Below are 22,956 nucleotides of genomic sequence, written 5' to 3'. Positions count from 1 at the left end.
ACCACAATATGTTGAAGTTCAAACTGTGTTGTTAGAGCAACATCATAAAACATTACATTTAGTGAAAAGAAATGTATTCATACTTTTTAATTCTTGTTGCGTTTATCTTCACCAGTGACTGAACAGAAGAGCAGGGATCAGGTGACTTTAAACTGCTCTGTGCAGGTACATGGACATTGTGAACACAAACTGAAGTGGATTCATTACAGTGAAGGTCTGAATAGAGATTACTCAAACATAAAAACATTACAGTCGTCCTGCTCTGCTACTGTGACTTTTGTAAATTCTTTATACAGTCACATATCTAACTCTGACTTTAAGTGTAACGTAACAACAGAAGATGGCAAAGAGCAGCTTTTTACCTTCAGCCCTCATTCATCAGGTAAGAAAGGAGGAGAGATTTTAATGATTATGATAAAATTTTGAAAGTAACTTCACATTATTTGCTTATTTTAACAACTTAAAGTTTTAACTGACAGACAATTTATACAGACAATTTATTAGTGAAAGGGCCACTGAATCTTCTTTTTTCATTTAGGTGAACAAACAAACAAACATAATCACAAGGTCTAAAATCACCTTAAAAGTTGTAAATGCCAGCATTGAATGTAGATGTATGTATTGATGTGTTTCTTTGGCATCAACAGCAATAAAGCAGAGGTACGAGATGCTTTACAAAATGTACAAAATAGTTTAAATAGCAACATTCAAATAACTTGTGTAACACTTTCTATCCTAACTCTTTCATACAACTTTATCACAAACAAATTACAAAAAAAAAAATGATAACAATAATGAAACTTTATCGCAGGAACCAGCTGCTCATCATCTGTTCCACATCCACGTTTTTCATGACCTTAATAAACTCATTGAAGGAAATGTAGCCATCTCCGTTTGTGTCAGCCTCCTGGATGGTACTATCAGCAATGCTGCCGAGTTCTTCATCTGAAACGTTGACTCCAACAATCATCCGCAAGACCTGCAGGAGCTCATCTCGGGAGATCTTGCCATCTCTGTCCAGGTCATATAGACGGAAAGCAAAAAGCAGCTTGTTTGTTCTGCTGTTCAGGGGCTCTGTAGCTGAGGGGTTCTTGTTCTTCTCGTTGTCTTGGTCGATTGGTCTGAAGTGAGCCAGGGTCCGCACGAAGCCCCGGAAATTTACCTGGTCCTCTCCCTCAGGAAAGAATCCGTTGGTGATTATATCTCCCAGAGGGTTGATGGCCAACTCGGGGATTCTATGGAAATCATCTCGACTGAGGGTGCCGTTTCCCCCTTTATCCAGGCTGGTGAAACGTCTGTACAGGTGAGTGATCTTCCTGTGGGAAAAGCCAGTTTCCTTCTTAATTTCTTCAATGTCCTCAATTTCCTCTTCTCTGAGTAATCTGCTGAGTAATCTGGACACTATGGATCCCATGGTGAGATGTTAACGGAACTTTACAATTGAGATGATTCGCTAAGGCGTCTTGCGCAAGCTCTCCAAGTGTCTCTATTAAAGTTAGCAAAAAAGCTAACTAACTGAAGGAAACGGTTTCCAGGGCCTAATCCGTGGATCGACTTCCTTCGAGGCGTGGACGTCTATCAGCAGAGAATGTACCTTCACCTATCAGCAGAGAATGTCCCTTAGTCTGTAACACAGTCAAATATATTCTCAAGTAATATTCAAGCATGCCATTCAGCGTGTTAGTACGAGCTCGGGAGCAGCTTGGGAGAACAAGAAAACAGAGACTGCTTCAGGTTGTCTTCCCAAAGTGACTCAACTTTATTCACAAGTACAACAGTTTATATAGAGGGTAAAATTCATGAGACAGCAGATTATCAGTTTAAACCAGTACAGACCAAGATAAGGGAGCGTCTTCCTGCCCTTGGGTGAAGAAGCATCCTTTGTGTAGTTTATTAGTTCAGCTACAATTGTGATTATCTCAGCGACATATTTTCAAGGCACAAAACAAAGAGTTCTTTCATTAGTGAAAACTGAAACAAACCATTTGGCCTTCAACAGGCGTCTAAAAGATTAAGAAACTAATGTAGCTGAGGGAGTGATCTCTGTGGTATTTCAACCTTGTACCAGCCTGTGATTCTCACACATCAATTCTTGGGTCAAAGAGAAAAATAACTAAAACAAAGGGGCCTTATTGAATGACAGAGTTTTCCTGCATAATGTCACTATAAAACAATATCCAGTAAATGCTACCATGGTACTAAAATACCTAACAGTTCCCCTCTTTTATTGTTTTTAAAAATAATAACTCAAATAGAAAGGAAAAATCACAAATGTAATAACATAATATAAAAAGCAAATCATAAAATGTAATAGTTCACAACCTAATGTTCAATATACACATCAGGAACATCATTGGTAACATCTGGCACATCCTCAGGATCAATTTGTGCTAATTGCAAATACATTGAAGTAGCTGTACTAGTAGCTATATGGGTTATCATTGAGAATGTGGCTTGCAGAAATGTGAACAGGGTTGCACTTTACAATACGAAATAGTAAATAAAAATCCTAAGGTTAATGCAGTAGATATGATTAATAACCTAAATATATAAAAAAGACAGTTCTTTAGTCGTCTCCTGGCCTGGTCCCAGGTTCGAGAGACACCGTATAAGCGTCGTGTGATGACAATGGGCATTTCATTTTCTCCATTATCAGGATGAAACGAGTCTATCTTTATCAGGTTAGACATTGTGTGGTACTCTAGGCTTTCTGTTCCTGCTGGATGTTCGAGTACCTTGTTGTTGTTCTTTCAGGCGTTGTGTGTTAATCAGTGATTGTGTGTGTGTAGGTGGATTGGATCCGGGCGTTGGCTCGCCTGAGTCGTCATCTACTTGATCCGACGCCTTAGGTGGTTTGGTGGGGCTGGTCTTAACCCTGCTGGCATGAATCCACTGAGGTTGTCCGTCTGTTAGGATGCTGGTTCTCGTCACTGCAAGTACAGTCTGGGGGCTGGAACACGCGGCCTCCCCGAGTGCCCTTGGTTTTAGCGACTTTACCAACACCGCATCTCCTGGTTTCCACGGATGGGTTGGATCTATGGAAGGGAGAGGCTGAGAGAGACAAACTTTCTGATAGTTATTATTCAGTGTTTCTACCAGGTTATGAACATAGTCAGACAATGCAGTGTCTATGTCCCCTTCCAATAGCAGTGCCCCTCTGGAGGCTGACCATGGTGTTGGAAACGGTCTTCCCATGATTATTTCAAATGGAGATAATTTGGTTGCTGCGGATGGAGTCATTCTAATCTCGCAGAGGATTTGAGGAAGTAGTTTGATCCAGGTCATTCCTGTTTCTATCATTGCTTTAGTCAGGCGATTTTTTATGGTCCTATTCATTCTTTCTACAACTCCTGAACTCTGAGGATGGTATGGTACATGATATTTCCAGTCTATTGCTAGAGTTTTAGCACACTTTTGAATTACTTCTGATGTAAATGAAGGTCCTCTATCACTGTTAATTTGGTGAGGTATTCCAAATCTGGGTATTATTTCATTGCACAACTTTTGACAGACTACTTCTGCAGTTTCTTTTGATGTTGGATAAGCTTCTACCCATTTACTAAATTGGTCCACTATTACCAGTAAGTACTTGATGCTTCCTTGTGCTGGCATGTGTGTAAAATCAATTTGTAATGTATGAAATGGGAAATCTGGTTGTGGTAAATGCTGATGTTTTGCTTTTGGTTTTCCTACATTAGTTCGTGCACATGTTAGACAGGTTGCTAATATGCGTTTTACTGCGTGTGATGTTTTCTCGATTACAAATCTTGATTTTATTGCTCCTATTACCCCTCTTTGTCCGACATGACTCACACCGTGAAAATGGCGGACAAGGATTGGCAGTAGTGAAGATGGGAGGGCAATCAAACCCTCAAGGTTTTTGTATAAGCCGTCTCTGTTATCTAAGGTACAATCATTACTTTCCCAGTAAGTGTAATCTAAGGCAGAGGCCTGCTCTTGTATGAATTTTAGGTCAACATTTGTTTCTAAATAGTCTGGGAGCGTGACAAGTGGCAGCTGTAAAGGCAAAGATAATACTTCCTTTCTGGGTGGTTGCTGTGAGGCAGCAGCTGCTTTCGCGGTTACGTCTGCAAGAGCATTTCCCACTGCTTCGTCTGTGTCAGCCGTGCTGTGCCCCTTCGTTTTAACAACTGCAATTGCCGATGGCAGCTGTATAGCCTGCAAAAGTCTTTGAACAAGGTCAGAATTAGCGATCGATTTTCCATCAGCAGATCTAAATCCTCTTTGTCTCCACAATGTGCCAAAGTCATGCACCACACCGAATGCATAACGGCTATCAGTGTAAATTGTTACCCGCTTATCCACATGGAGCTCACAGGCGCGTATTAAAGCCATGAGCTCTGCTTTTTGTGCTGAGTGAAATGGTAATGAGTGAGCCTCTAGTATGATGTCAGGCAATGTCACCACCGAATAGCCACAAAGAAATGAGTTGTCATTTGGTTTTGAACAGGACCCGTCCACATAAACAATGACTGAGTCTGGGATTGGTGTCTGCTCTAAGTCTGGGCGTGGTGCTGTGGATTCCTGTATACGTGTCATACAATCATGATCGTCAGGGTCGTCTGAACCATCCTGTCGGTCAGAGGAACACAGCATACGAATGAGTAAGTGTGCTGGCGAATTGGGTGTGCTGTTTGCTTTTATAGTGAGATTTGCTGTTGAAGTCAGTGTAGCTTCATAACCTGAGCGACGTTGTGCGGTCATGTGTTGTGTAGTTATGTTTGCTAGAATGGTCGTGACCTGGTGATTGGTGTGTAGAATAGTGTCATGTGAGAGTGTGAGCTTCTCGCAGTCCCTTATCATGATAGAGCAAGCTGCTACTGCTCTCAGGCAGGCCGGCATCCCCTGAACTACTGCTGGCAGCACCTTTGAGTAGAAGGCTACTGGACGGTAGCCACAGCCATGCTCTTGGGCCAATACACCTGCACAGGTTGTGCCGTTCTCTGTGACGTACAGGTGGAACGGTAAGTGGTAGTCAGGCAGACCCAAACAAGGGGCGGAGGTCAGCGCTCCCTGTAATGCATTGAAAGAGGCAGTCATTTCTGTGGACCACAGTATTCGAGGAGGCTTGTCTTTTTTGCAGCATTCACGCAGAATGTGGTCATGAAAAGAACAGTCTGGTATCCACTGTCTGCAATAGTTCACCATGCCTAGGAAAGACAGCATTTCCTTCTGTGTAGTGGGCTTAGGGACAGAGGTCACAGCTTTGACCCTGTCTGTAGTCATGGAACGTTGTCCGTGAGACAGTGTAAATCCCAAATATTGAACAGAAGTCTGACAGTACTGCATTTTCTTTGCTGATGCTTTGTGGCCAGTCTGTTGGAGGTGCTAGAGTAGCATGTGTGTGGCAGTTTGACATAGTTTTTCACTTTCAGCACAGAGGAGGAGATCATCTACATACTGGATCAGAGTACAGCCCTCTGGAGGAATGAAGCCGTCCAGGGTAGCACGTACCACCATTGAGAAAGCCGCAGGGCTGTCTACCATGCCTTGGGGTAAGCGAGTCCATGTGTACTGCTTATCTCTATGTGTAAAAGCAAATATCGGCTGTGTGTCCTCATGCACAGGTACTGAGAAAAAGGCGGAGCACAAATCCACCACAGTAAAATGTGTGGCTGTTGCTGGAATAGATGTCAGTATGCTGGGAACATCTGGGACAAGAGGAGGTAGAGGCATAATGACTGCATTAATTTGCCTTAAGTCTTGTGTGAAACGCCATACGCCAGGTTTGTTAGGCTTTGGCACAGGATTGACAGGAGTGTTATATGGAGATACTGTGGGCTTTATTACTCCAGCTGTCAATAAATCTCCTATGATGATGTCTAAGGCTGCGGCTTTTTCAGTGGAAATGGGATATTGCTTGACATATACCGGCTTGTTGTTTTTCAGCTGAGCATGATAAGGTGTACAGTCAATAAATCCTACATCATTCTCACCTCTTGACCATAATGTCATGTTTTGATATTCAGCTGGCAATGTGACAGCAGAGATAGTACAGTGTATGGGGTAGGTTAGATCTGTGTGTCGACATGGTGCAGTAATGTCATAGCCTATGTCTGAGTTATGTGACAAAACCACTGTTCGGCCTTCACTGGTGTGTGCAGTTATCATGTTGTTGAACAGTGTGAGAGAAACAAATATGTGGCTTCCAGGCATGGGGCTACCTGGTAACGGTGTTTGCACATGTTTTTGACACAGAGTGTGACGTGGGATACCAGTCAGATGGATATTGAGTTCATTCTCCGCTGAGGCGTCCAGCTGACACAGAGGCTGTTCCTTCTCCATGGTGTCGGTGCATAGGGCAGAGAAAACATAGCTGTTATCAGTATCTGCAAACATTTCACCCTTTGTGTTAAATGAAATACACAAGTTCATTTTTGCCATTAAATCTCTGCCTAATAGATTCACAGGCGAGTTTGGAATAATTATGAATGGATGATATGTAATTTCGTCTGGTTTTGGGCCCCAGCGTGTCTTTAGAGAATGAGTTTTGGGGCATTGCACTAGAGTTCCGTTTATTCCCATGGTGTTGATGCACACAGAGGAAACAGGCCCACTATAGAATTTTCCAGACAGTGAACTTTTAGTGGCTCCACTGTCAACTAAAAAGGAATAAATCTTTTCACCTATTTCTATATCTAACATGGGCAAGCTTTCTGTGTTACGGGACAATTGCAAATGCAGCATCGTGTGTAGTGCTTCACACTGTCCCTCATCTTCACCTGGGCCTCCCTATGGTTGGTCCAGTCTTTCGTTATCATATGGATGGGGATTAAAATGTGGATTATAAGGTTGCTCCCTAAGTGCAAAGGGGCCATTATTTTGATGTGATTCCTGTCTGCGTTGCCAGTTACCTTGTCTGTAAGAGCTCTGCTGACGCCTAGTGGCAGGAGCTGGTCCTGTGTTTTGTGGTTGAGACCTATGTGCTGCTGATTTGCATTCCCTCCTCCAGTGTCCTATTTTTCCACAGTAAAAACATACGTCTCCACTCCTATCTCTCCTTCTGAAATCTCCCTGCTGCGCTTGTTGAGGGGGCGGGGCCCCTGCATACATCATTTTCTCACTTTCCTCTGAGCCTTCAACATCAAAATTCAACATAATCTTAACACTTTTAGCCTTCGTGCTGTTGGGGAAAAGATCTGCACCAGCTTTTGTTTTGACAAGTGTGATAAAGTTCTTTATTTTCATGTCATAGAGATTATCAGTGGCAGTCAGCTTCAATAGTTGTGAACATTCTGGATGAATATTGTTTAAGAATGTTGTTATGAAAATCTGATCATTTCCTCCTTCAGGCATGCATGCCTCATTAGTCCAGCAGTGTGTGAAACGTTTCATAAAAACTAGAATGGATTCATCTGGCTTTTGCTTACACATGGTTACTGCATTTAAATCAATTTTATCTCTAGACATTGTGAGCAGAAATTTCTTTAGATTTTGAAAAAAGGCTGTGATTTTGTCATCGTTTATCCACAAAAACGAGGTGGTGTTGGCTGCTTGGTCATTTTTAGGGTCTAGTTCCTCTACTTCTTCAATAAGCTGAGATTCAGTCACACCTGGAATTCGTTGACATAATATATATCTATAATCAGGCCCACCCAAGTGGTGGTATCTGGTACTTCTCTGTAATGCAGAAACAAAGGCTGTAGGATTTTGTAGAGGATCGGGAAGTTCTTTAATGGTTGCTGCTAACTCTGAAATTTTAGGGGGTTGAATGCAACACATGTCCCCTATTATCATGAACGGAAGGGAGGGGCTGACGTCATTAAATTGTGATCCCTGCTTTTCTTTATAACGGGTGTTTTTGTGGGGGCCCTCTTGAGTTTTTTCCTCTTTTTTCTGCTTTAAGTAGTTCCTTATTAAATTTCTGGTGTTAGTTATTGCTTTTGGCACAGTTAAACCATTTGCTACTCTAGTGTGGCGCTGAACATGATTATCTATGACGGAAACTGCTTGCTGCAGTTCAGCTTCCGTACACTGTAAAAACTGTGATTGGGGTTAATTAGAATCTAATAGGAGAGTAATAGTAATTATTACTCAGTAAAAACGTGTATGAGTAGTTTTAATCAAATCTAAGCAAAATTCAACAATTTTGAGATGTTCAGTTATTTAAATTTACACAGTTTTGTTTGGGGTAAATTCAGCAATGGTTTGTTGAGTAGATTTAAAAAAAAATGTTTGAGTACTAAAAAAATTTAAGAAATCTAATAGATTTAACTGATGAAAGCATTTTCATTTTAATCATTGTACACTTCCGCCCATAATCCTTTGTGCCACGTGCAGGACACACGCGCTTCATGAGTGGACGTCTCCATTTTGTCAGAGGTAAGACTTCTTAATTTGTTCAAATATAAGACACGGTTTAAACAATAACGTATATCGGTTTTGAGTAAAGGTTTTAAACAGTATGATACGTCGAAATTTTATTAATAATCATCACTGTAATGATAGTATCGTATTTTTACACAAATGGCAGTTAGTGGACTGCTAGCACAAGGTCACTTTCCAAGCCTTCACGACTGTGTTACTGAACAGCTTTAACTAACCACATGTTTTACCGTATTAAAAAATATCAACGGTATATTCCGATGAGTTTTAACGTCTTTCATCCACGTTTAAAAGTTCATGAAAAGGTTTTGCGGTCAGTTGTGAGTGATTTTGTCAGCCACAGTCAGTTTTTCGAACTCCAGTTTCCAATAATGGCGGCCGCTACTAAGTTTTAAAATTACTCTTAGTAATCTTTCTGGGTCACAAAATAAACTTTTAACATATTTTCAGGCGCGAAAGTAGCTGTGTAAACATCAAATATCTGCTCGGTTTATCAAGATATCGCATGTTTGCAAAAGTGCTTCGACGTTTTCGGAGCATCTGCTACCCACCAGCTCGATAGCAAGCCGGGAGCTCGAGGGTCACTGAAGCCGCTGAGAACGGCACAACTCCCGGCACATCATTTTCAGATCACCGCGGGGTTTCGCTACTCAGTTTAAACGTAATGTATAAGTCACTTAGACAACCTAAAAATGTTATTGTTTGGTTTTTTTCAGTGTTTTATTTGTTCGTGAGTAAATCGGTTTGGCTGAGATTAAAGTTATTAGATTAGATTAGATAAAATAAAACTTTATTAATCCCCCGGGTGGGTTCCTCCTTGGTTTTTACACAGCTGACTAAACGTCAAAAATGATAATGTTGCTTTCCTTTCAGGTAATGGAAGATCCCTCAACTTAAATTCACCTGATCAGCATGGGATTGAAGTTGCAGGCTATCATAGCCAAGGTATTTTCCACAGACATTTCAGCTTGGAATTTTATTTAAAGAATTTTTTTGTCAAATTTCATTTGCATGGTGCACAGCTCCACTAATTTGTTTGCATGTTTTTGTCAGTGCAAGAGGACGCCAGGACGTCACTGATATAATTAACAACACAATTATGGGTTTCATGTTTTAATTGTATTTTAAATACATGTCTATTCTTAGTAAAAAAAACAAACAAAAAACAAACAAAAAAACACAAGTACAGGTATTGCTGGGTTTTTGTTTTGTCCCAAGAAGGAAAAACCCTTTCTGACGAACATAAACTAAATTAGATAAAAAAAAACTAAATGACTAAATTAATGTAATTTACTAAAACGACACATTTAAAGATTGAACCTGTCAAGCATGTTGACAATACCTTTGTGTTGACTGTCAGCACCCAGGCATGTGCATTAACATCAGCTAATTATCGCACATAATGCTCCATGTGATGATAATTTGATATTTAACAGTTTTTTTTAATACTGCCAATTCTCACAGTTTTGTCTTAATAAATGGTCACTTATCTGATGGTAATTTTTGGAATTCTTGCTCATTTTCAGTCACCAAGCAATCCTAGCAATAACATAACCAGAAATCTGGTTATTCAGTGCTTGATGGTGTACCTTGGGGAGTCCATTGATCAACTGATCAAAGAGTACAGTGTAAGTGTTGAAGTAGAAACATTATTCTGTTTTTGTTATTCATATGTGTTTGTCAAGTTTCAAATAATTTGAGGCATTATCATGTTTTATTTGTCATTCAGCTACAGGATGTGTCCAGGAAATATTTCATGTGTGCAACTACAGTCAGAAAACCCATGTGTTTGTTGTTTCAGGATGCTGATGAGGATGGTGTGTCACAAGATCTTTCTGAACAGAGGATGAAAATCTACAAAATCAAGGCTGTTGGATCTGAGGAGGATGACATTGGCATTGTGCTGGAGGGTGTGAGAGTTATGCCTGCTCTGGGCAATTTTCCAAGAGCATGCGCAATGCTGGTTGGATTGACATATGCAGTCGATCTTGCCTATCCCAAAGAGCTAAAATACACCTTGGAAGTATTCCAGAAACTTTTCCTTGAACTGGATTGTGCTAAGCTCTCACCAAAAGTGAACAGCCTCAAGAACAAGTTATTGGCTTAAACGAGGACTCTGAAAGAATGAAAGGGAAGTAAGCTCACTGAAAACCTTTGGTTTGTCTTTGTTAGATGCAGCTATCTTTTCAGTTTTTAAGTTAATTTCATCTTATTCATATCTTACCCAAATGACCTGCAATGTGTCAGGCTGTATTTGTGCTCTTCATTTTAATTTTGTTTTTTATTACCTACAAGTTTCTTAGGAATATTCTGTTTGAAAGGCAGCAAATTGGAGGAATCACTAGTGAAGCTTTTCTTTGTTTATAGTGTATGTTACTATAAAACATTGGTTTAAAACAACTTTAAAATTTAACAGAAGTGCAGTCCTGTAGCTGTAGAAATGTTACTTCCTCTTACATGTGTCTTAGATTTTCTCAGGTTAAACATCCAAATTGGGATAAAAGGTTGATTTACATTATTGATATTCCATGTACATGAGTGAAAAACCTTTGTTCTACAGTTATATTGAGTGATTCAATTTAACAAAAGATTGACAAACTAAAGTTTTTGTTTGTCAATCATAAATAAGTAACAGAGATAAAGGAAACGGTAAAGGATATTCAAATTTCAGGTTCATGTTGATATTACAGTCTAAAGATTAATTTCTTTTTTACAAAACTGGTTTACATTCATGCAGTTTATGTTGCTGTTGCTCTGTACACAAAGCTGTGTGATAAACTGTTTATGACACTAAAACAAATTTACAGCAGAGGAATGTATTTAGGAGATCAGGAGATTGTTGATGAGAATTCAGTGTATACGAGCAGAAAAATGTTATATTATAAATTACTGTGTTTTATTTTCCACAATAAAACAAATTACTGTTTTGATGTTTTCTTTGTGAAATTGATTCATTTTACTCAGAAAATAAGTAAAATTCATTTCATTTTCTCTTATTATTCAGTCATTATTTTTAAGGTTTATTTGGAAAATTATTGAATCCAATTTGAGTTTTACTGAAAAAACAAGAAGATTTCATTTCTTTGTAATGGATATTTTAGGAAGTTTTTACTAAACCTTTGCCAGATAGTTAGTAAATTCAAAGTAATTTTTCTCAGAGACTTATTTCATATCAATTATTTTTTTTGGTAAAGTTGGGCAATTTCAACCTTCAGTTTGAGATTTTGACCCTAAATCCAACACATATTTACAGTTTAATTCTATTAATATCTACTTTTGTTTTCTATTTGAATTTAATTAACATTTTCTCTACATTTTACATAAATCTTTTGAAATTAAAATCTACTTAATTATTTCAAGTGTCACTTTGTTGCCATAACTTTTTTAAGTAACCTCTAGTCACAGTTTTTACAGTGTACGTTCAGTTAAAGGATCTTTCATGATTTCCTCACACTCTGTCATTAACTGTTTTGTTTGCTTTTTATGTTCCTGTAACTCTCTTTCTCGTTCAGTGTATTCTCGTTCCTGTCTTTGATCTAGGTTAAACCAGTCATCTTCTTCTGATTTAGGTGTCATTTCAGTGCCTTCCTCACTCTTTTGGGATTCTGCTGTTATATCAGGATATACGCGCTGATGACGTGCAGCCGCCGCAGCAGCTATTAATTCTGTCTTTTCATCATAAGGCGGCGGAGCCGTAGGTTGAACGGATGGGCATATAAGGCTAGTTTTTTCTGCAGTGGATTTACTAGAGCCTACACTGGCTTGATTTAAAGCATTTACGTCTGGCTCGGGTCCTTTTTTCCATAGTGGTAGCATGCGATTGGTCACATCACGACATTCTATCATATATTTTTTACAGGACTTTTTAATCAGCCTACTTTCCTTATCACAAATAGTATTTAACATTTCTACTGACCTGTTTTCTGGCGGTAATCGTTCGGGATAGGGCTCCGGAAATACATTAGGATGCATTAAACTTACAGTTCTTAAGTTCGAGACGAAATCAGTCACGTAAGCACTTCCGCATGTTCTGGATACGTAATCATGGAAGTCTTCATTGATTCGCGAGCGTGGGTTAAACGTAACCGGAAGTGGGAGTCGTACTGAGCTGCTATTTGTGATTTTATATTTTATTTTTTTTCGGTTTTACAGTTAATTTTGAGTTTTTATCGGACCCGTCTAAGGTCTTTGAATTATTCTGACCCATGGTCAGTGATTTCCAGAGGGGTTTAGACGCTTTGAAGGATTTAAGTTAGTTTTTATTTTTGCTGTGGCACACCTGAGGTTACTTGATTTTTTTGCTAGCAATTTTATCTTTTTAGTGAGCAACTTCTCACTTTTTAACGAGCAACTTCTCGTTTTATGACCCCAGGCAACTTCCTGTGTCCTTTCTGCTGGTGAGCAACTTCTTAGTTTATGACAGCAGGCAACTTCCTGTGTCCTTTCTGCTTTTATTTACAAAACAACAGGCAACTTCCTGTGTTTCTATGTGGGCCACTAACGAAGGCTCCTCAGCGTATCCCACTTGTTACTATGTGGGCCACTGAAGAAGGCCTCGTCAGCGTATCCCGTTTCTATGTGGATCACTGAGAAAGGCATAACACAGTCTTATAAAATAAAAGACGAGTGCCTACCTTCGTCAGGATCCCACTTCTGACACCAAAATTGAAGGAAACGGTTTCCAGGGCCTAATCCGTGGATCGACTTCCTTCGAGGCGTGGACGTCTATCAGCAGAGAATGTACCTTCACCTATCAGCAGAGAATGTCCCTTCACCTATCAGCAGAGAATGTCCCTTAGTCTGTAACACAGTCAAATATCAAATCAAATCAAATCACTTTTTATTGTCACATCACATGTGCAGGCACACTGGCACAGCACATGCGAGTGAAATTCTTGTGTGCGAGCCCCACAAGCAACAGAGATGTGCAAACACAACAACACAAACGAGCAAAATACAAGAATGGCCAACCTGAAACTAATAAATATATGTACAATATATAATAGTGTATGCATTTCTGGATGTGTATACTAAATATTTTCCTACGTGTGTGTGTGTGTGTGTGTGTGTGTGTGTGTATACACATTTTTACAAATTAAATAGTAAAAAAATAAAATAAAATAATAATAATAATAATAAAATATATAAAATATACAGAGTTGAATATGTGCAAAACAAGTGGCATTTATATACAGTGTGGAGTGCATAATGTTGAAATATATTCTCAAGTAATATTCAAGCATGCCATTCAGCGTGTTAGTACGAGCTCGGGAGCAGCTTGGGAGAACAAGAAAACAGAGACTGCTTTAGATTGTCTTCCCAAAGTGACTCAACTTTATTCACAAGTACAACAGTTTATATAGAGGGTAAAATTCATGAGACAGCAGATTATCAGTTTAAACCAGTACAGACCAAGATAAGGGAGCGTCTTCCTGCCCTTGGGTGAAGAAGCATCCTTTGTGTAGTTTATTAGTTCAGCTACAATTGTGATTATCTCAGCGACATATTTTCAAGGCACAAAACAAAGAGTTCTTTCATTAGTGAAATCTGAAACAAACCATTTGGCCTTCAACAGGCGTCTAAAAGATTAAGAAACTAATGTAGCTGAGGGAGTGATCTCTGTGGTATTTCAACCTTGTACCAGCCTGTGATTCTCACACATCAATTCTTGGGTCAAAGAGAAAAATAACTAAAACAAAGGGGCCTTATTGAATGACAGAGTTTTCCTGCATAATGTCACTATAAAACAATATCCAGTAAATGCTACCATGGTACTAAAATACCTAACACTAACCGAGCTAAAACGGCTGCTATGTTCGGTTAAAAGTAGTGATGTGTCCTGTGTGTCGAAGCTTCGAATCGCGCGTCGGGTAATCGCGGGGGCGTTTTTCTGGAGCGCGAATCGAGGCTTGCGTTGATTACGTATGCAGTGACGTTCGAGGCCTCGCGGGCAGTCCGTACCACGTGACTGATTCGGGAACTGGTTCACCGGTTCGCGCCAGATTCGAAATAAAATGGGCAGCAAAACACAGCTGATTCCCCCATCACATCGTGTTGTGGAATTGGATTACGTACGTGTTACATATGGAACTCCAAAGTGTTCAAAATTAAATAAATAAATAAGTCATGATGAAATAAATAACTATGTGAATAAATAAGACACAGATATGTAATGTGAGAATGATATTGTGAAATAATTGAACACATTTTGAAAAAAAGGTCATTATTGTGAAATATATTGCATTCTGCTATATAAATTTACTTATTATTGTGAAATATTATTTCATGATCATTATTTTTCACAATAACAGAGATTATTCCTGAGGCGTTTTATTTATTCCCAGCCGTTTTTAATCCAAAAAGTCCTTTTTTCAAAGTCAGTCTTTATTTCAAAATCCCGTTTTTCCCAATGGCCTATTTATTTCATAATGTGACTTTTCAGCAGAATGACTTTGTCTGTCAATCAGTGTGAGTGGGCTTGACCTTTGCGCCTATTGGCTGATCGTTTACTATCGACTAGTTTTCCTGGATACCTGCTCCGCGGACGGCTGCTACAGGTAGCAAAAACGTGCTAGGTCAAAAGTCACGGAGGATGGCGGACTGGTGTGAACTTCAGTCAATTCTGCTCATTTTAGCAGATCAGATAGAGAGGGATCATTTACCTGTAGATACTGTTTTGAGTCGTTTAGATGATGTTTCTGAAATGCTTGGGATGATAATTGCTCTTCAAGATGTTAGCATCGATGACAGCATTGTTTAAGAATCGAAAGTTTAAGATCGATTCAGCACCGTGTTCGTTTGGAATACGCCGAGGAAGAACAGTCTTCAAATGTTGGTCGTCCACGTCTTGAAATCCCGGCTGCAGCACTCGGGACTTTCGTGCTGTCCGGGATAACCATCGGGGTAATTGCCGATATGTTTTCTGTGTCTCCGAGCACAATTAGGAGGAGAATGACGGAGGAAGGTCTAAGGTAAGTTTATGCTGTAATTTAACACCTGTGTGAGTCTGTACACAGCATTATTTAGATGTTGACCTTAATTATGACGTTTGATATTGAAATATTATCGCTTCCTTTTTTATTGTGAATGTCTAAAATAAGCGGGGCAGCTACGGCTAAAGCTATCGGCGCCATCTCGTTGTTGAGACACGTTTAGCCGGCGCAGTGTTAGCTGTTAGAGTGTGTTAACTCGGAGACTGGGGGCAGTGGAGCCTGTAGGAACCTTTTACACAGAGTAGACCCACCAGCTTTCCACAGTCTACTTACTTATCACATCTTGGTAGACAGCAGGGTCATTAGTGCTTTAAATAGTACATAGTTGAATGTTTCATTGCTGTTTGCAGCTAATTGTTCTCTGATAACACATAACAAAGTTGATGTTAAATAGCAAGTTTATTGAAATGGTTTTGTCTATTTCAGCAGCGTTTTAAATATCATACTTTCTCTGGTGTCTTCGGTAAAGCAAAAACAAGAATACATTTACGTCCTTGGTTCTTTCAGGAAAACGTTTTGTTGAGACTTGCTGTTATACTAAAAAAAAAAAATTATGTGCAGAAAATCTGATAGGTATTCTTCTATTGGGAATGAGGACTTGGATGCAAAAGTGCTGGACATTCAGCGTCATCACCCAAATGCCGGCTGCAGAATGATGATGGGACATCTACGATCCAGAGGCATACACATTCAAAGTAAGCTGATATTGTTTGAATATACAAACACCAGTTTCTGGCCCAGAAAGCATGTGTCAGTGTAGCCATGATGTGATATTATAATGTAGGCATCAAAAATGACTAGGCATGTTCGCATCACTGTTATGCAGTTATGTTCCTGTTTGAACCAGTTTGTACATGATTCTCTCTCCCTAGTAAATCTGTACAGCACCTGGATACTTACCTGAAGCAATGAAGATCTGTCTCATAAGCATTACAGTGTTTACAATACAGTCTTTTTGTAGTTGGTAGTACTAAGACATGATCTGTTTGTTAATCAGGATTTCGACTGATTAACGAGTCAATGAGACGAGTCAATCCAGAAGGGGTCATGATGCGACGGTTATCTATTCAGACTGCAAGGCGTCGTCAGTACAGTGTACCAGCACCAAATCACCTTTGGCATATCGATGGAAATCATAAACTAATTCGGTCAGTACTTGCATCACCTTTTCCCTATTCCATTGAAGTAACAGAATGTATGTATAAAATTGTAAAATGAAGCCTTGAGTTTGTAAATGTCATCTTAAATGCTGTCATATAAGGCCATTTACAGGATTTGCTATAGTCATGTCTGAGGCTTTACATTATGCATGTGATTCCTTGCACTACAGATCTTTCTGTAAAGTGTTTAAGTTTCCCTTCTATTATTTCTTTTACATTCCTGTTATAACATGTTGTCACTTTATATGGAACTGAAATATTGGTCTTGCTTGTATGTAACTGGGGACATGACAATGTTTTTTCTTGTTTTGTTTTTTTTTTAATTCTGCCTTGTCAGATGGAGATTTGTTGTCCATGGTGGGATAGATGGTTTTTCTAGGTTAATTGTCTACCTTAAAGCTGCCACCAACAACAAAGCTACAACAGTTTTTGATGGTTTCTTGTCAGCAATCAGACAATATGGCATACCATCAAGAGTCCGGTAAGAGGTGTTTAACAAATACAGTATGTCAAAAAACTCTGTATTGGACAGTAGTTATATTCAGATTGTTACTCTCACTGACTCGGATCAAAACTTCTCTACTTTTTTTCCAGGTCAGACAAAGGAGGGGAAAATGTGAAGGTTGCACATTTCATGGTGCAGACAATGGGGGAGAACAGGAACTCTCACATTACAGGCAGAAGTGTTCACAACCAGCGGTATGGACAAGTAAATTGATTGTCTGTCTTACTTTTTTTTTTTTTTTACACATGCAATTGTAATAAAACAAATGGTTTCTGAGCATAATTGACTGGTTTTCACTGTGTCTTATAGCATTGAGCGCCTGTGGAGCGCCTTTTTAATATAAACTGACAAAAAGCAATAAATGCTCACCTGTACTGTGTATTTTACACTGTCAAGTGTATTAAAGGAACTAGAACTCACTAGATTGTCCGTTTCTTTGAACACTGAATACAGTAAAGTGATGCAAGAAAGAAAAATGGTCTAATCTTACCATGTGGTTATGGAATCAATCCTAAATCAGACCAAAACCTGAGTCAGTAGAGTTGAGACACACCTGAATGTCCATTAGAAATGACTCATAGGTACAGTAGTGTGCAGGAAGACGTAGTACTTCAAAACAGGTGGAAGACTGCTGTTGACCACTTCCACAGTCATTTCTCTCGGCAAGACTTCCCATCCTGTCAAACTTGATGAGGGCTTTTCGTTGTGCACAAGACGCTGCAATGGAACATTGTTTTGAGCTATAATGACATCCTATATTCATTATTTTGAGTCTTTTATGGAGAAATACCTTAAAAGATGAACAATTACATAAAGAGCACAAGACATTTTTGCCCCACTCAAATTGCTGTTGTAGCTGTCATAGATATTTTTATGGTAACAAAGCTAAAAGTAGTTGCATACAATTATAATGCAACTGATAATGCCACCACTCTGTTTTTTATGTATTGCATGGAGGCAGTATGGAGCAAATAAGAAAACAAAATTATACTATAGTGTACTTTGTTAATGACCCGAGATCACTGGACTGTATGTAATTTACCAAAGTATAATCAGAGAAAACCAATAGCAAAATACCTATCGCAGCAGACTTACCATTTTCAATGAAGGACCGAAGGTAGCCTGCCACTCTGCATTTATCCTCAAGAGAGCATTCCTCTTCCTCCTCATCTTCATCTTCTGTGGCATGTCTGATCTTGCTGTCAGAAGCGGCCATACCATGGTCTCCTTAAGCCCTTTCCTCAGCTGCTTGACTTGACGGCTTGTTCGTGTTATGACCTACAACAGTGAGACCAAACCAAAACTGAAGTGTGAGTCCGTAAAGTAAAACACACTTTAAATGTTAAATACTTAAAGAACATCCACTGTACTGATAAAGCATTTCAAATGGCCTCCAAAGAGATTTTTTTAATGTATATGAAAAATGTACTTATTCACATCCAAAGGTTTGATTTGCTTTTCTATTTAAAATTTACATTTATTGGGGAGAGTAAGTCCGTACTCACAGCGTGGAATAGCAGACGTTCATACAGCCACTTTCTATTGGTTTGTGTGACACCTGGCAGGTCCCAAGCCAGGGCTAGCTCGAGAACATTTCTTCGTTCCAGTTCTGTTAATTCAGCAGTGCCATCAAGCTAGGACAGAGGGGGAAAAAAATTAGTCAGTAGTAGGTACTGATGGCTATTCAATCTTGTCTCTAAATTTAATATTTAGTGAAATAGTAATTCTTTAAAATAATGGTACAAAAATGCAAACCAGCTGAATAGTGCTGCGGATATCAATATCAGGGCAATCCTCAATCTGAACTGTAGCTGTTTCAGGTGAGCCACCAAAAAGGACATGGATGATTGCAGGACTTATACCAGACACACACGGTCCACCATGAATGAATGAATGTCCCATTATTCTTCCTAATAATAAATAATAAAAATAAAACATAATAAATTCACTTAGCCTAACATTGCATGGGGGTAAAGACAAACAGTTTTGTAACTGTATTCAATCTAGTTTTCATCTTTACGGTTACAGTTAGGATAATGTAACACAAGTAATGCTTTTTCCTTTAGTGCTGCACATGTATTATTTTAAATTACTATTCCTCTTATTTCTGTACATAACTTTCTTACCTGCCACCAAAAACATGTCACTCTCAAGCAAGGTCTGAGAAGTGGACGGAGTCAAGTGTTTTGGCTCACCGTCAAACAGTCTTGTAAGATCTGTGTTCCCTGAAAAGAGTACAGCTAGGTTATGGTGAGTATGAGAAATCCAGGCAGTAATTTTAACACAATTAACTCATTTACATAACAAATACATTTTCTTTACATGATGAAATATTCTCTTATTTAATCCACTATACATGTGCCCAGTCTAGTTTCATACATACCAAAATTCAAATGCAAACCAGACTGTACTAGAGAAACTGCCTTTGAGAAGAAGAATCTCTTCACCCCTTCTCCAACAGCAACATCCCCTAAAAGGAAGAAGAAGAAAAGAACTTGTGAAGTTTCGGATTAGTCAGTCACTGGATTTCTAATGTTTTCACAATACAGAAAAAATACCTTCCAGTTTGCAGCTGACAGGGCCCGCCCACTCTACCTTTGGAGCTTTGTAGAGGGAGATAAGTGATCTCTGTTGATCCACAATACTTTCCCGCAAGTCCATTTGCAGGACTACTGCCTTTCTGGTCTCATACTTTGAAAGTAACTCGGACTTGTAGAGCCAGGCTGCTCTGGTTGCATCTTGTTCACATTTCCACTCTGAAAGGTACACATTTGTATGGATCACATGAATCAAAAGAAATAAAATATATGTATTTTTTGCCATTTGTCTGGTATCTTCCTAACTTAATTCCTGTCACTACCTGGTTTTTCCCCTAGAAGTGACTTTTCCTCATCTTGATGAGATGCATCTTCCTGCACTACCACCATATCACTTGATGATTGCTCTGCTCTTGCTGAGGTTATGGTGGATTCCAAGATGATACTATCTGGTTCCTCTACCCCGCAGGACAGATTCCAGGCATCACTGTTGCTACAGGATGGGACCTCTGACCTTGCTGTTGTACTACGAGTCTGCCTAGCCTGACTTTCAGTAACAGACTGAGGTTCAGCACCACTCAATGAACTGTGAGAGGGATTGGCAGAGATTTCAGCATCCATCACCAATATATATAAAGTGGACTTACTTAGTTTCCACACTATATACTAAAATATATAGAAAATCAAAGATGTTCTTTACCTTGTGCATTTAGTGATGTGGTTTTTCATTTTATTTAAAGGAATGTTAATGTCACAATTCAGGCATTTTGTGGGGGGTCCTTGTTGCTGGAGGGTTGTCAGGCTCTACAGAGAATATGGAGATAAAAAATATATTTAATATACATTTGGTGCATACTGTGATAAAAAATATTTTGACAGTTCTGCAATCGCATTTGCCAACATGAGAAGCAGAAACAAATTGTAAACACAAAATGACATATCTCCTTCTAAACCTTTTCTAACAATTGCTTACATACACATTCAGAACCATTATTACTCATATGCAGTCATGTTTCTAACCAGCTGACAGCTAAAGTGATTTGACACATAGTTGAGCTTAGCTAGCCATTTGAACTAGTTTATTAATACATGCAAATAACATATTGTGACCCTAGTCATTACTCATGTCTTCCAAATCAATACTTTTCTGCAGTGGCCTTATATAGATCAAAGCTTGTCCAATTCCACTCAACGGACTGCGGAGATATCGCACTGTATATCCAGTGTCTGGGCTTGGGATTGTGCACAGGTTACGGCTTCGTGTTGTACCCGAGATTCTCAGCAGTTCAAACCCTCCTGTGTCTTTCAGCTGAGGGAAGGTATCCTCAATCATTGCCTTGACCACTTCTGGGTCATCATCCCTTCCTGTAAAACACATTACTTGCTGTACATTACTACAAAAATGGTACATATAAGAGTAAAAATGTAGTTAAACTGAATCTTGAAATATTAACAAATGACATGTAGCATCACCTTGGAATGAAATCCGTTTCTCTCCAAGTCCAGCTGCTGCTAGGTCAAATTTGACTGCTTTAGCTGGCACTGTGTCTGACATATGATCATGTAAACAGAAGAGAGCGCACAGGATAAATACAAGGCTACCCTACCGCCTACTGGTGTTGGCCAGAGGGGCCGATGGCGCGATATGGCAGCCTGGCTTCTGTCAGTCTGCCCCAGGGCAGCTGTGGCTACAACCGTAGCTGCCTCCACCAGTGTGTGAATGTGAGAGTGACTGAATAGTGGCATTGTCATGCGCTTTGGGTGCCTTGGAAAGCGCTATATAAATCCACTCCATTATTATTGTTATTATTAAATTACTTACGTGTTTAATTTGTCAGCAACTTTCTGCCAGCCCTCTCTCCTTGCTTTTGCAGCCTTTGCAGTGTTCCCTTGCGTTTTAAATAAACTCTGAAACTCCTGAAATCCCTCACTCAAGAGTTCTTGCTCTGCTGCCGAAAAATACCGAGCGCTCTCCTTCGACATTTTCGCCGACCTATCAGAGGGTTGCCGATCAATGTTTCTACTATCGATGTGTAGCCCCTTTTACGACACCCAGTGATGGAGAGACCCCCAAGATGGCGCTCTGAGCAGTCACGTATCGCTGAGCTCTGCGAACCTGGCCTTTTTAAAATATATATTACACACAGTGAACAGAGACTTTATTTACGCCTACGCAATAGTCATCCTTTACTTCTCATTTTGGTATCTATTTGTGAACCAAAATGAGCAAACCGAGAAAGACCGATTCTAAGAAGTTGCATGCTAACAGCGGCTCCGTTAGCAAGCTTGCTAATGTTAGCCAAGCTGCTCAGTCTTCTCTCGCCACTGAGATGCCCGCCGACACTAAAAATACTCTCATCGACTCCATGCACGACTATTTGGAGGCAGTTTCCGAACCGCTTCAGTATTCACGGATGGAAGAAGAGTTTCCCCCTCTCCCTATCACTCCATGCGCCTCTCCCGCTGGTAAGCTAAGAAAAATTGCGGATACGGAGACATCTACGGTTCTCTCCCAGCTCTCATCACTTACCATGTTGATTAACTCGAGGTCGGATACTCTTGAAAAAATGGTGAGTGACAACTCCATAGCCATCTCCGAGATGAAAAAAGCTGTCCAAGAGAACACTGAACATATCACAGCTGTTAAGGAGTCATTTGATGCTGTCTGTGCTGAGTTAAATGATATGAAGAGCAGAGTTGTCAGTGTTGAGGCACAGCTCGAAAAATATAAAGCAATCGCTGAAGCACAGGAAAAGCGCATCTCTCACCTGGAGAGCTATTCACGCCGTTGGAATCTGAAGCTCTACGGTCTGACCGAGAGGGACAAGCAGGACGTGCGGCAGGAGGTACTCAAAGTCTGTAGATCAGTCCTGCCGGAGATGCAAGATAAATTCCCCGACGTCGTTGACACCGTCCACCGCATCGGTCCCAAGAAGTCCAACAACGACCAACCCAGGGGAATCATCATTCAGTTTACATCCAGGATCTACCGCGATGCTGTCTGGCGCGCTGCTAAGAAGTCCACCTACCTGAAAGGTAACAACCTAAAGCTGGCTGAGGATCTGTCTCCTGACGACCGCGCCCGAAGAAACAGACTCTGGCCGTCTGTGGAAGCTGCGCGCAAAGAAAACAAGCTGGCGTTCTTCGTAGGAGGTCGTGCATTCGTGGAGGGAAAAGAGATTTTTCCACCCCTATAACTTGATCCAAGGTATTTTGAGGTGAAAACTGAAGTATCTTAAGATTAACTTGGTTTCACTGCCGTTCTTTTTTTGTTTGTTTTTGTTGTTGGACTGATAAATCGATCAGAGTTAAACTGATGCAGTTTATTTGTTATAAGTTTATTGGTCTTCAGTTTGGCTGCAATATTTTTGCTGAAAATGTTATGAGCAAGCTGGATAAGCTTCTTTTTATTTTAT

General features: G+C 39.8%; 3 protein-coding genes and 1 long non-coding RNA gene across 6 annotated transcripts; 2 read left to right on the top strand and 2 right to left on the bottom strand.

The window, feature by feature from the left end:
• Positions 1-547: 547 nt before the first annotated feature.
• On the bottom strand, positions 548-21,419 carry LOC308397395 (calcineurin B homologous protein 1-like). 2 transcript variants are annotated; one of them, XM_080883284.1, is made up of 3 exons: positions 21,363-21,419; positions 12,981-13,096; positions 548-3,051 (listed from the first exon to the last, which is right to left on the bottom strand). In XM_080883284.1, the coding sequence occupies exon 3, from the start codon at positions 1,412-1,414 to the stop codon at positions 803-805; it is 612 nt and encodes a 203-aa protein (XP_080739410.1). In that variant the 5' UTR covers positions 1,415-3,051; positions 12,981-13,096; positions 21,363-21,419; the 3' UTR covers positions 548-802. The 2 variants fall into 2 exon arrangements, with proteins under 2 accessions (XP_080739410.1, XP_080739411.1); XM_080883285.1 differs by lacking the exon at positions 21,363-21,419 and having other exon boundaries at positions 548-3,035.
• LOC308397397 lies at positions 3,131-11,272 on the top strand. Its single transcript, XR_013971742.1, has 4 exons — positions 3,131-8,343; positions 9,220-9,291; positions 9,873-9,974; positions 10,148-11,272. It is a non-coding gene; the product is annotated as an uncharacterized lncRNA (long non-coding RNA).
• Positions 13,236-17,346, top strand: LOC308397094 (uncharacterized protein; the record flags this gene model as incomplete). The annotated part of the gene is made up of 6 exons (XM_080882814.1): positions 13,236-15,317; positions 15,900-16,033; positions 16,336-16,486; positions 16,836-16,979; positions 17,093-17,197; positions 17,313-17,346. The coding sequence occupies exons 1-6, from the start codon at positions 15,262-15,264 to the stop codon at positions 17,344-17,346; spliced, it is 624 nt and encodes a 207-aa protein (XP_080738940.1). The 5' UTR covers positions 13,236-15,261.
• Positions 17,366-21,138, bottom strand: LOC308397394 (uncharacterized protein). 2 transcript variants are annotated; one of them, XM_080883282.1, is made up of 11 exons: positions 21,014-21,138; positions 20,667-20,905; positions 20,241-20,344; positions 19,864-20,126; positions 19,562-19,759; positions 19,387-19,473; positions 19,130-19,228; positions 18,759-18,913; positions 18,509-18,637; positions 18,099-18,281; positions 17,366-17,720 (listed from the first exon to the last, which is right to left on the bottom strand). In XM_080883282.1, the coding sequence occupies exons 1-11, from the start codon at positions 21,093-21,095 to the stop codon at positions 17,568-17,570; spliced, it is 1,692 nt and encodes a 563-aa protein (XP_080739408.1). In that variant the 5' UTR covers positions 21,096-21,138; the 3' UTR covers positions 17,366-17,567. The 2 variants fall into 2 exon arrangements, with proteins under 2 accessions (XP_080739408.1, XP_080739409.1); XM_080883283.1 differs by lacking the exon at positions 21,014-21,138 and having other exon boundaries at positions 20,810-20,944.
• Positions 21,420-22,956: the final 1,537 nt, after the last annotated feature.

Source organism: Rhamphochromis sp. 'chilingali' (assembly GCF_963969265.1).
Source record: "Rhamphochromis sp. 'chilingali' genome assembly, chromosome: 5".
Lineage (NCBI taxonomy): Eukaryota > Metazoa > Chordata > Actinopteri > Cichliformes > Cichlidae > Rhamphochromis > Rhamphochromis sp. 'chilingali'.
Note: the sequence above shows the minus strand (reverse complement) of the source record. Positions and strands in the feature narration are given on the sequence as shown.